Raw genomic sequence first — 14,245 nt, 5'->3', positions numbered from 1 at the left:
CCTGTCCTGCAGATCAGACTGATTTTCTAAAGCCGACAGTTCTTCTGAGAAATCTTTAAACCAAGGGTCGGTTTGCCTTTTTTCTTTCAATAAACTGAAACATAGCTCACTATGGAGAAGTGAGAGATGCTCTAGAATAGCTACAAGGGGACCATGACATTCCGAAGTGGCTGTTCAAATGGTAAACACCCATTCCAAATCCTGTATAGTTGCCCCAATAGGCATCAGTCCCTTTAACCCCCAAATGGAGATGTGGCTATATGATACCTTGTCATGGAAAGCTGTGATCAGCCATAGTTCCATCTCCAGGTTTGTTCCTCGCTTCTCTGCTGCAATAAACTGCAAAAGGTTTTCGTGCTTCATGCCAGGGGTGTTGAAGATTTCTCTCTCACTCTGCCAGGATTGTTTATCCTAAAGCAGAGGGAAACATGATCAAAGACCACTTCTAAATTAAACCTTCCATTTAAAGCAAATAGCTGCCATGACACCATGCATTGCTGATGCTCCTCTTAAAGTTATTCCCAGACATCATAAAAAGGAGTACAGATGCCTTTAAAATTAGGCAATTTCCCAAAAGGTCTACATGCCAGAGGGAGAGAAGACATTCCTGTACTTAATCCCTCCCCAAATCGCCCTCAGAAAGCTCTATAGCCTCATTAAAAAAAGTGAAAGCTGACAATTAAAAAATGTAGCCCAAATTTCTGTGAAAGCAAGTAAAAGAATGAAGCCTATGCAAATACTACCTAGATTTATATTTTAGCTGTAATTGTTACGGTTATCATAAACCAGAATGGATTGTGTAAATGTCCGGTCTGGAGAGAGAATATAGAAATCTCTTTCCATAAAACCATGATGAAAAACACAAGGAAGAGGAGGATTAAAGAAGAGGGGTTTAGGGGAAGAGCACAAAGATTTTTCAATAATTTTTCTTCAACTGGACATATCTGATTGTTTTGGTTTTTCCATTTGCAATTCTTAGCGTTTTGAATGTTCAAAATGAAATATACAACGTCTCAGCACAGTAATGTTCCTGTACAATGAGTCTTCACTTCATTAGGACTGTGGCTTTGTGAGCTGCAAATTACTTATGTTCAGGTCTGGATTCTCAATTTTCCTAGGCAACAGTCATGCAAGATCTGGGATTAACATGGTCTTTTGTGCACTCTTTGGGTATTACACTGCATGCTGCCTCCCTGAATTTCTACAACTCTGAACATTCGGACCAAAGTTAAAATGCCCTGTAGATTTCAAAATGGCATCGTTTGCCCAGCTTGAAACAGCAGCTGCTGCAGGTGGCATTTGCTAATGAGCTAAACATACTGAAAGGCATATGGAGGTCCTTGAAACTTTTCTCACCTGTATGGGGAAGATTTTCACTGCTACATAGTCATTCATCAGCTGAGCCTTCCAGACACAGCCAAAGCGCCCCCTAGCTTTGATCTCCAATAATTGCAACGGCTTAAGGCCAACCAATGGAGAAGGGGGTGGTGGACCAGGATCCTAGAAAACAAAAGAAGGATAAAGATGTAGGTTACAAACTGAAGTCAAACAGTGAAGCAAGGGGAAAACGTATTTTAGCTGACTGAAATTTACTGTTCAAAGTAAGTTACGACTTAGTAGCAGAGCAGTGTGAAATTCACATTTTGTTTTGCAGAATTTTCGCATGAAACACTTTGCCATTTGGTGGCGTTTCCCACCCTCAAATGTGGTTTATATGAAATGTTAAACTACTTTTTGCATCAAATCATGCAAAAGCTTGAATTTTCTCATGTCTTCAATGCAAAAGCTGTCTTCACTTGGAAAACATTTACACTTTAATGATATCTCCTGCAAAAAAATGCCACCTTCAGTTTTGTTACAAAATAGCAAAGTACACCTAAAATTTCAAATAGTTTTGCACTTCATTATGAATATTTCATACCATTCTAATGAATAGCAAGTAAGTCTTTGATCCAATCAGGCACAATAGGCTTACATAAAAATAACAGCTGTATAAACTTTGTATGAAAGATGCTATTTGCAATACAATGTAGCTTCATGTAGAAGAGTAGTTGGCCTCCTCCAACCCAAATCTGTCTTCCATGTTTGAAAAGCTCATTTGGCATAGGCTCCGTCTAGCCATGCAGGAATAAAAAGGTGTTCAGCACCTCAAACTAAAATTAGGCCATACGACTTTAATTTCCCCCCACAGAAAAATATTAGGTTCTTACAGCGTGTGCTACGATAGCCATTATGAATTCCAGCATGGTATTGCAACATTTGTTTAACAATTTAACAAAGCAAAGTGAAAGTTCTGCCATCTTAAATTAATAATGTGCCATCCAAGGACAATCAATCTAAGAGGATTGAAATACTCAATCTGAACAGCTTCTGTACTTTCATAACCACCTGGTAAACTTACTGACATTAAGTTTACAAAAGAGGGGAAAAAAGTCAACTCTTGCCCTTTAGTTTTCAAGGTATCAGGCTTCTGACTCACCTCATTAATGTCAACGTGCCCATAGGGGGGCTTTCGGTGACGGTACATCCAGAAGGCCAAGAGAATGGCCATTGACAGAACAGCAATTGGAAGCAGAGAGTAAACCAGAATGTTGAGTAGTGAGGGTGTTGGTGGTGGTGGCTCGTATATTACTGTAAGAGGGGAGGAGAACAGTAAGTGAAACAGGATTTTTTATATCTGCAATGAGATTAGTGGCTGTAGTTCCAGACATACACAAGCATTTGCCCTCCCCCAACTCCTTTGCTGGTGTGACTCTCATGCTCTTGTAATGAGCAATTTATTAATAAAGATCTAGCCATGCATGCTCTAAAGTACTGCATTAGAACTTCCCCAAAAAAGTTCCACGGACCCAAGTGAAGTAGAAAATTGCTTGCTGGAGTTTCTAAGTCTACATGCTTGCCTGCTGTTAACCCCAAAAGATGTTACGTGGGCACGGATGGCAAAAACCCTTCCCCACCACTGCCATTATCTAACAAAGAGAAAGGTTTTCCAGCCATGGCAATAAGATGTCAGTTTAAAGTAAAATACTGCAGAAGCCATCAGCAAATGTAGTGTCTCCACAGTAGTACTAATTCCCCATTACATCAGTAAAGCTGATGAACAAAGAATGGGAAGTCTAAATAGAGCCATGTTGCTTCACTGGAGACACGGAAGGATGAGGGATGGACAAATATCAATATTTGCCAAATTAAACACACACACAAAAATCAGTAGGGAAAGGCTTATTTTATTATTATGAGGCTATGAAGGGGATTTTAATAACAATAGGTAATAAAAATATGTAAACAATTAATAACTTTCATAAAGTCCTTGAAAATTTGATAAGGATGTAATAAAATTCTATAGAAATTACTCCGAAAAATCTATACAGTTCAACAGAGAAAAAGACACTTTCTATAGATTCCTTGAGATCTTGAGATCACTCTATAGAAAAGAGATATTTTCTATTAAAATTTTATAGGATAGTTTAAAAGACATCTATAGAAAAATATCATTTAAACCCTAATACTTTTCCATAAAGGAGAACTTGCCCTTTAACTTATATCCACAACTGCATAAACATTCCTTTCTCATCTCCTCAGTCAGAGGGACAGTTCCGTCCCCCCTCCCGCCCCGCAAATGAGTCACTTACCTTCTGGACCAGTTACTTCAGGTAAGTGCGTAAATTTTTCATTGCAATAGTTCCCCTCACAGCAGCAGAAAAACACTTGAGGGTTCTCTTCTGTGGCTACACATTCTTGCCTGTATCAGGAACGGGCAAGAGGAACAGGGAAGAGGGGAAAAAAATAGTGAATTGCTTTATACTGTCCTAGGAAGTGAAGATTTGGCTGCAGTGAAGTTTCTGTTTTTCTCCTCCTTCTGTTGCATTCTGCAGACCTATAGTCTCTTAAGCTAGAAAGCTGGGTTGTTTTTTTTTTTTTAAAAGGGAATAACCAAGAATGAGACTTTGCTGTAGAATTCTAGTTTGCAGCCCTTGTACATGAGTGTACAAAAGGGTAAATTAAACCCAGGTAAGAGTGAACATTCCAGGACTTTTGGCAGACAGTCAGTGTGCACTTCCTTCTCTCTTCCTATATCTTTAATCACACCTTTTTCCTCACCGGTCCTTTGCCTCCTTCAATGCACTGGATGGACAATGCTCAGGGAAAGAACTGGGCTGTTGTGTAGCGAATGAGGCTGAGGACGCTTGTCTGATTTGCTCTAGCAGTTAGAAGGTGTGTACAGACTAAAGTAGGGGATTGCAGGAAGAAAAAGGATGGTCTTGTGGCTAAGGCAGGTGAATGCTGCACAGGAGAACTCGGTACTACCCCTGTCTCTGTCATAGAGCTTTTATGTGATACTGAATAAGTCACTTTAATTAAAATGTGGGCAGGTGGCCACTTCTTAGGTGTTCGCCATTTTCTGGGTGCCCAACTTGAGACACCTGAAGGCTGATCTACAGAAGGGCTGAGCACTCACAACTCCAGCTAAAGCCAATGGGAGCTGTGGATTCTCAACATGTCAGTAAAGCAACGTGATATAGAGCAATGAGTACAAAGTTGGGAGTCAGGCGGCCCTGAGTCTAATTCTGGCTTTGCCACTGATTCACCGCATGGCCTCAGTCAGTCTCTTTGTCTTAGTTTGCCAGCTGTACAACGGGGAGGAGAACATTCTCTGATCTTGCAGTGGAGATAAATTCACTAATGTTTGTGTGGCACTCATACCATAGTGGCAAGCATCCTAGAAAAGACCATGAAGAAACAAAATTCCATATTCACTGCAGGCTTTGGACGGTGTGTAATAAATAAGGCTGTGATCTCTAACTGAATGATAAGCATTAAAATACCAAACAGCTGCTCCATTCCCTGAGCGCTCTCTGTTCTGTGCACTGACTGAGACAGGGATCACGTGGGGGGAAAAAAACAGTACATGATCATGTAATTGAAGACTGTATTGTAATTAATATGCAGAAGTGGACCAAATTAATGTTGCACGGGCAACCTAAATTCTGGCATTTCCTAACTTTTGACTGCTTGACTTTGCAAAAAAAGAAAGTTCTTTTAACATAATATTTTTGGAAGGGGGACCTATTTTAAAGCTGCTCAGCTTCAATTCATTAGCAACATTCTGATCCACATGAATTTCAAAGCCCTCAAAGGCATATTATCCAGGCACTTCAGCTCACCAGACTATACTTTGGTATTTTGTTCTTCACATCTAACTTTAAACCTTGTAACTCAGCAACACTGGATAAAAATCATTACATTTAAACAGGAAGGAGGCCAGAAACCCTCCTTGAGCCAGCCCCACCTTTGCAGTTACTGTATCTAACTCGTATATACTCGTTCATAAGCCGAATTTTTTTAGTAAAAAAGGGAAGCACCAGAGAAGGGGGTTGGCTTATGAATGGGTATAGAGAGGGAGAGGTGGGACACAGCCCTTCCCCGCAACAGAGGTAGCAAGGAGAGGCAGCAAAGCCAGAAGGGAAGAGGCGGGGCCAGAGTCTCTCTGCTTCTGGTCACCCTGCTCTCCCCCCAGCCTCTGAAGCAGCTGCAGCTCCGGGGCTAGCAGGCTGCAGCCGAGCCGCCCCGCCCGGCCCGCCGGAGCAGCTCCAGCCAGGCCAGAGACATCTTCCCCTGGCCCTCCCCAGATAAGGTGGGAAGGGATGGGATGGGGAGAGTGTGTGGGTCCCGGGCTAGGGGTGGGGTCATATGGGGGGTGGTCACAGGGGTTACTCCCTGACCCCCAGCTCCCCCCACACACACAACATTTCCCCACCAGTTGCTGTCCCGGCCCATCAGGGTAAACAGCTGGTGCGCCAGGACACTTTGTTTACTTAGGTTTACCTCTGTGCCTGTGGACGCTCGAGGTAAACAAACCATCTCGGCCCATCAGCAGCTTATCCTGATGGCCTGGGAGCCAAAGTTTGCTGACCCCTGAATTATAGGGTCAGTTTATGAACGGGTTATAAATTTTTTCTATTTTTACTTATCCATCTTGTGGGGGTCAGCTTATAAACGAACCGGCTTATGATCCAGTATATACGGTATTTCCATTTTATTGGTGTGTCCTCTCTAACAACTACCTGCATTAGTTATCTTACTTGCAACTAATAAAGAATAAGTCTTATTCATGTACTTAATATAGTTCCCTCCTCAAGTAACTACTAATTCGCTTTAAAGAATTTCCACCTAAACATTAGTACCTGTATTTTAACAAATGTAAGTTGTAGTTCTAAATATTCTCAGTTGCCTCTAGTTCAGATAGCACTGCAGTTATCTAGCCATACTGTTTCAATATTTTGTATATCTTAAAGAGATTCTCATATAGGTATCAAACAAACGTCATCAGTTTTCTACACATCCGCTTTCCTGCTAGGTCAGTGCAAAAGATGTTCCAATGACTGTTGTAGTGTTCTACTACTCACTTCCCACCCCAGTGCAAGTTGCTACTGTTTACAAACACCTGCTTTCTTTGTCAGTTTTTTACACCCTCTCCAGTGTATTATCTAGTTACTTAGATTGCAGATTTGTGCTCTATGAACTGTATCAAAAGATTTCCTAAATCCAGCTAAATTTATATGCCTAACTTCCTTCCCTCAAACACACCGAGGAAGTAATAAAACAATCACGTGTCTGACATTATTACTCTATCTGTGAATCCATGCCAAGCCTCCTCGATTGTGGCAGCAATAGCACATAGCTATAAGTAAGGGTGGAGAAGGCTCTTTTAATCCATGGCGCTATTTTCAGTGGTTTATTCCTTCATGGAAAAAAAAATAGCATTTGAGCTGGAATTTCTCATACAAGATCTCAGCCAGGAAGTAATTTTATTTTATTTTTTAGTTCAAAGAAACGTCAGCCATTTGAGTTATCGAAGTGACGATGTTTCAATAAATTAAATACACCTCTACCCCGATATAACGCGACCCGATATAACAAAAATTCAGATATAATCCGCTAAAGCAGTGCTCCCGGGAGGGAGGGGGGAGGCTGCGCGCTCCGGCAGATCAAAGCAAGTTCGATAGAACACGGTTTCACCTATAATGCGGTAAGATTTTTTGGCTCCCAAGGATGGCGTTATATCGGGGTAGAGGTGTAATATTTCCATATACCTTTTCCTGAACTCAGACAATATAAAACATTTCAATTTAATGGCATTAGACTTGAGTATTTGTAGCCTTCAGTGGAGAATGCATGTTTTGCAAAGTCTATTAGTTAAGAAATTAAGTTAATGAGTGAAAACAGCCTACTCTGCATAGGCAATTCATTATTTCCCTTAATTGGTTCAGAGTGTGCCCAGGTACACAACCCTGGGCAACTTGACATGCTACTTAGCAAGCAGTAAAAGATAATATAGTGGGAGAGAACTACACTTTTTTCCTATAGCTGTAAGTGCACATTTTATAGTAATTCACATGCTCTTCAAGTGAATTTTAATACTTCTCCTCCAGCGAGATTATGCACATAAATGAATTGTGCGCTGTTGATTTATTTTTAAATTGTACCCTTTTCTACAGATTTAAATGCACATGAGCCACGTTATGGCATATTTGTTGGGTGATCACATAATGAAACACCACTTTAATGCACAAGTACAAGGGGTTTAAATATTGTAATGAACGCATAAGAATCTATATAGATTCTTACACCACATCTATGCCCTAACAGATTAGATGAGATTAAAGGACAGAGTTAAGATTGCTCTAGGAACCATAACCCTAAATGTCCTGACCTTAGCATCATTAACATCTCAACCTTGGTGTTGCAACAAGGTACTGTTTGGCATATAACACTAACCATTATCTACATTACTAAGCAAAAGACACTAGAATTTGATAGAACATGTAGACTGTCCTTTTTCCAGGCGACATCTCATAGGTAATGATGTAGCAACACAACTGCATCCCAACAAGATTGCCCTTGGGAGCCCAGCAGCTTGCGTGTGTGTGTGCTGAACACAAATGCCAGTAAAGGCCATGAGGACATTAATGCAGTTGCATTCGTTGTAAAGGCATGTTTGTCACATTTTATCATTTCTCCTGGGATCAAAGCATAACAGCATGGGGGAACTAAAAGGCCACCATTAAAATACAAACTGAACACTCAAGAAATGTATAATTAAAACTGACTTGGTTAATTAAAATCTTTCTAAAAATTCAAAATGGAGTTTTCACCATTTATGTTGTTTGTTAACACCTGGTATCTCACTCAGCGTGGACCATGAAACTAGACTGGTCAGTTTGTACCTTCTGGTTCTCATGCCACAGGGTTAGTGTGTTCTCAGCATCCAAGCTTGGGCATTTGAACAGGTTTTAGGAGATTGCAACCATCCTCTCTTTCTTTACAATTAGATGAGAGGGGTTGGAAGGCCCAGAAACATTCTTCTGTTGTAATACAGGATAATAATATGGCAGAAGTTGAGAACCAGTACATTACAGCATGGGGGCATTGTGTTATACCATGCACCTGTCACAGTGCTGTTGTATTTGGGAGCATATGCTATAAGAGGAAATCTGGTTATGCTAAACACTTCTGTTTGAAAATAGAAAATGGTAGTGAAATGTTCCCATTCTCATGAGGATCAGCACTACAATGACTAAGGAGTCTGAAAGGACTGATTTATTGGGTGGGGGGAAAAAAAAAGAGTAAAATCTAAATGTCTAAATGAATATGGAGCTTGACTATGCAACTACTAAGATGATGGGTGTGGTGGGAAAATAAGCCAGCTACAAATATTTGAAGGAATAAGAGGAATTACTTCTGAGCTATATGGTGGGGCAGAATTGCTAAGAGGAATGGGATAGAGCTAGGAACAACTTCAATGAATAGGACAGACTTTTTAACTTAGGGCCAAATTTGGCCCTGACTTAACCCCAAGGATTTCAATAGGGTTGCACAGGAAATAAGTTCAAGTAGAATTTCATATGAGACCTAAACTCCAGAATGGTCTTTCCCAAGTAGTAGTGGAAACCTCATGTCTCAGAATAATTAAAATCAGACAGGATAAAAGAACTAGGAAATATACAGTTGGGAATAATCTATTTTCCTGCAAAAGCAGGATTAGTTCTATTTTGGCATTTAAATCGTAGAACCAGACCATCATCTTGATGGCCCAGTAAGTTTTTGCCCAGACCTCTGAGTGCTACGATTCTTATATACCACCTTTTAGCTACATTTTTTTAAACTAAAAATGGGCCCAGAACTAGTGGACAGTGTTCCTTCAAACTTTGAAACTGAGGAAAACTTTTAAAAATTGCAATTGTTCTCTTTTGATAACTCAGCATTGGGTTACCCAAACTTATGAGGCTTGATCATATTTTCCTAAAATCCAAGCTCTTTAATGCATCCACACCCTTCACACAGCAGTGCCCATCTCCCCTACAGCTGACTACAGACAGCACCACACCCCAACACACTTGTACTTCCATGGTCCATCCCCTCAGTCTCTGCCAAACTACAATCCTACCCTCAACCCAGCTAGCAGGGACAGGGAGTAAAGAAACCCTTTACAATATCATTAAAGCAAAAACATCCCAAACGCTAATACCCCCCAAGATCTGTGTTTTCCTAGACAGCTCCAAATGACTCCATGTTTTCCTTTATGTAGCCAAGTACTCTTGGAAGAACATATTGCTCTTCACTCAATGGTACAGGACACATTTTTCAGAGCATGCCAGAATTGCTTAGCTTTCCTGTAAAAAAAATACCCCAAAAAGTGCCTTTTGTGGCTTCCATACTGAAAGCAAAGAGCTGTTAAGTGAGAATTTTGAGAGATATACAAGCAATTAAAGCAGGTTAATGGGGCCCAGTTGAATTGGGCTGCTTCTGGACATCACTAATGCAATTTGCAAGCCTTTCCCACTTGAAATACAATTTAAATTTGTAGCTATTACCTGTCATAGCAGTTGAAGTCATCTAACCAGCAGCCTTTCTTCACCAACTCAATGGAGCCAGAGTTGTTTCTCCAAGAAGCATAGCAATGGAGCCGTTTGTCCTTCTCTCCTTCACAGCGTTCCACGCCACTCTGATTGGTCTTCTCCAGCTCCCAGTTGGCATTGTAGTAGATGCATTCCCTCGTCTCTGCCTCCCCATGACCTGGCCCTGAGTATCCAAAACCAAAATATGCTTACATGAAACCACAGTTAAATACATGAAAAGACATTTTCACATGCTTAGCTGCTGAGCGTCAGTGAAGTGGGTATACTACTTAGTGTGCATGTTTTATCTTTATCCATACTTTACATGGAACACAGCACTGTAACAGCTGAGCATATCACATTTAATTAACTCATTTATCTTCCCCACCCCTGTGAGGCAGAGAAGTATTATTCTCATTCTGCAGACAGGGAACTAACCCACAGAGAGGTTATGAGATTTGCTCAAGGTCAGATAGGATAGGAAGTCTATGGGAAGGATAAGAATTGAACAGCGATCTCCTTGAGTGTCAATCCAGTGCCTTAACCACAAGATCATCCTAGGAGGAAGTGTAATGTTCAAGTGACGAACAACATCCTGCAGAGATTTGTGTGGCCTCACCTTCAGTACAGGAATATAGCCCACAAAGGCCTAGGTATGGAATGTGTTGTGCCACCTTAAACTGAGTGGGCTCCACTTAACTCAAAACAGAGCATTATGAGACGTACCTTCTCATTAAATAGGAGGGATGCTGGAAAATTCTCCCTTACCACGGAAACCGAGTGAAACCCAGGGCCCCTGGAAAGTTGTTACAGGTACGTTTGGGATTTCCCTGGTGTAACAATGCTGGTAAATTAACACAAGTGCAACCAACATTTCAAACTATTAGTAGGCCAGCTTACCAAGAAAATACACTTCCAAAACTCACCATCATGCCTAAGTGGAGTATATGACATTTTATATGCCCTAACCATCAAGGAAGTTAGTGTTTTGCTGGACCCGCATACAGTGTAATCACTCCCCTCACCAAGGCAGGAACATTCTATCTGAAGGACGAGATTCCTTTGGGGTCTGAGGGAATGACTCGTGAGGGGTGAAATTCACCCTGTGCCTCACCAAAGTCCCACTTAAACCCTATTATAATAAACGAATATACATTTCTACACGTTCGGCTATTCTGAAGGTGTAAGTGGGACATCAGCCTCAGGCTGGGTCTCTGCACAGGGGTGAATTTCATTCAACGTGATTCCCTTCTTCCCTCCTCCCATTAACTTGACTGAGGCATACACAGTAACTGGGTTGAGTTAAATAAGCCACCATGAACTGGTGCAAGCAAGGAGTCTCTCATCGTCCTACTGATAGTAACTAGAAGCCAAAGTAGTAACAAGGCCTCACCGGATTCAAAATGAAGTGCTGCCAAAAAGTGTTACACTGATCCAAAGTACCAAAAGAATTTTTTTGAATTGAAAAAGGGATCAAGTATGAGATGAACAGATCACACTCAGACATGCACAGTCCTATGTCTCAAAAATCCTAGCTTTGTTATAGACATTCTGTATGAGGTATTTTAAAGACGAACGTTAAAAGTAGGAGGAGAAATCAAATGCAACAAGACACATCAAGAACAGAGTATAAATAGAAACCCCAGAAACATCACCACTGAGCCACAAATAGCAGGTTGCTTTTTAAACTCCTGCTGAGATGCTGAACTATAAACACATTACACACAACCAGAAATAGTTTAAGTTTTCAAATTAGTATTATCCTCTTAGGCTGTAGCCATACCACCATGGGATCACCCAGGTTAAAACAAGGTCAGGCCTGGTCATTACTTTGACAGGCTGCTTCCAAGGAAAATCTAGGTATTGGCAATTCAGTAAACAACACTGAATCAATCCCCCAGCCTGGTGATAAAGGAACAATCGTGCTGCCAGAAGTGTCATTATCAGGCTGAGATGTAAAAATCAAGCTCCTGACTTCTTGTGGCCAATGAAAATCTCAATGCACTTTCAGGGTTCAATTCTGCCCACTTTACAAGGCAGACCTTGAGGTGAAGGCACTTAGTCCCCATTACTACAGTATCTGAGCACCGCACAATCGTTAACATTTATCTGCACAACAACCCCATGAGGTAGGACAGAGCTATTATCTTCACTTGACAGATGAAGAACTGAGGCAGAGAGAGACTAAGTGACTTGCCCAAGGTCACACAGGAAATCTGTGGCAGAGCAAGGAATTCAACTCGGGTCTCCCAAATCCCAGACTAGCATCCTAACCACTGGATCAGCCTTCCTTTCTATAGCCTGTAACCTTCTGATGTGCATTAAATCTTCCTCACTTCCTCTCTGAATTGTTGTAGGGTGGTAAGATTTGCCTCCATTTCACTGGTGGGTGTACTCTGGAGAAAGCTTGGAGAGCGGTCTGCATTCAAGGTGCTATCCTAGTGTAAATTTAGCCTTGTCTACACCAGGAAATTAGCCTACTAGTGACAACTGGTGCTGAACAAGGTTTAAGTACAAGGATGGACCAGGACAAGCCAGGGCTTCTGAAATGGTGCTGAACATGGTTTGCCATGAGCCATTCTTGAAGTTAAACCTTGCTCTGCACCAAGTCAGCTGCCCTGGTTACTTGACTTGATCTATCATCAGCACTGGGTAATTTCTCTAGTGTGGAGAAGACAGACTGGAGGAACTCTCTATATTTTTAAGAGGTGTTTAATTCTCCAATACCTCTTCCCCCCCCCCCCCAAACATTCTGTTTAATTTGTATCATGGGAGAGATTTAAAAGGGTGGGAAACAGCCATAAAGTGGAGCTTTAAAACAGAAAATTATATTCAAAACACACACAAGAGAGTTCAATTTTAACAGCACCTGAAGGTTTTATCAGCACTTGCAAATCTCCATCCAAGTCCTCCTCTGACAAGTTGCTTACTATAGTAAAAAACAGCCACAAATATTCCCAGACACAGAGAAGCGTCAATATTGCTGCTTTTCCGCAAAGCCTTTGCATTTGATCGGTTGATATTTACATGACAATTTGTTATAGAATTAAGCCTGTCTGTTAAATACCCAGTGAAATCAGCGGCAAATAATGGACAATTGACTTGTGTGCAGGAAAGTAAGGGATACCTTTTTTTCTTTGAAAGCTATGAATGAATGTCTTTGCTTTATTGTAATGTGTAACATGGCTTCCATCTTAAACAGTTGCTGATTGCTAGCCTATATTTAACATAATCTTCTGGTCTTCTCTAGAAAATGATTGCGCAATCAAAGGATGCATCAAGATCAAGAATTCCATAAAATCTTCTCCACAGAACCAAAGAGGGATAATATTCCCCAACTTTCCACTAAGCTCACTGGAGTGAGATTTTTCTTTCTTCCCTACCCAAACCTCCTAGATGGCAGCCTCATCTAGTGAACCAAACAGAGGGGTGGTAGCCCCCAATTCTAGTCCCAGCTCAGACAACTCTCTGTATAACCTCGGGCACAAATGTATAACCTCCACTACCCCCTCTGTAAAGTGGGGAGAATATAATTTGCAAGGATGTTGTGATGAGTAATGTTTGCACAGTGCTTTGGAAAGGAAGTGTAAAAAGCAGTAGTTGTAGTTCTGGGACCAGGAAGCAACCGATACTTGAGCATGAGAAATTCTGTAATGAGCCTGGGGCATACCCCCCGCATAGAACACGGGTCTTCTCTGGCGCAAGCTTCAGACTAAGGGTAAGACTTGCTTCCCAAAAAAAAAAAAAAAAAAAAAAAAAAATCTAAATCTACATTCCCTCAGCATAAATGGAAATTAAAGGGAGTGAAATGCCTGCAAGATGCATGGAAACTATTTAAAAACACCATAATACAGGTTCAAACTATATGTGTAACCCCAATTAAAAAACAAACGAACAAAATAAGAGACCAAAAAATGGCACCAAGGCTAAACAGACTAAAAGAGGTGCTTGGAAGCAAAAAGGCATCCTTTAAAAATTGGAAGTCAAATCCTAGTGAGGAAAATAGGAAAGAGCACAAACGCTGGCAAGTCAACTGCAAAAGTATACTTAGATAGGCCAAAAAAGAATTTGAAGAGCATCAACCTCATGACGACATTTTGAGTTGAACGATTTGCTGAATTCCTGCAGATATAAGGAGTGCCTTGCTTATTTTTCCACCCTATTTATAAAGCCTTTACATTATAGGTGCTCCAAAAATAAGTTAACATCTATACACCATGAATTTACCAAACAAAAATCCAGTCTACTGGTATTCGCATCCGTCACCAGTGCCCAAGCTTCTTCCAGGTTAATAGGCTGGCACAGCAACCTCTGCTTGATCAAAGCCCAGTAATGACTCAAACTGG

General features: G+C 41.0%; 1 protein-coding gene across 1 annotated transcript in view; it reads right to left on the bottom strand.

Moving 5' to 3' along the window:
* ACVR2B (activin A receptor type 2B) overlaps positions 1–14,245 on the bottom strand; it is a 135,252-nt gene that overhangs the window by 20,503 nt on the left and 100,504 nt on the right. Inside the window, exons 5-9 of the mRNA XM_065398474.1 lie at positions 9,876–10,083; positions 3,633–3,742; positions 2,480–2,631; positions 1,357–1,500; positions 268–411 (exon numbers count right to left, since the gene is read on the bottom strand). Coding sequence (XP_065254546.1) covers positions 268–411; positions 1,357–1,500; positions 2,480–2,631; positions 3,633–3,742; positions 9,876–10,083 — 758 coding nt within the window. The remainder of the gene's footprint in view (positions 1–267; positions 412–1,356; positions 1,501–2,479; positions 2,632–3,632; positions 3,743–9,875; positions 10,084–14,245) is intronic.

Source organism: Emys orbicularis, chromosome 2, assembly GCF_028017835.1.
Source record: "Emys orbicularis isolate rEmyOrb1 chromosome 2, rEmyOrb1.hap1, whole genome shotgun sequence".
Classification (NCBI taxonomy): Eukaryota; Metazoa; Chordata; order Testudines; family Emydidae; genus Emys; species Emys orbicularis.
The sequence above is the reverse complement of the archived record's forward strand: the minus strand, read 5'-3'. Positions and strand labels throughout refer to the sequence as shown.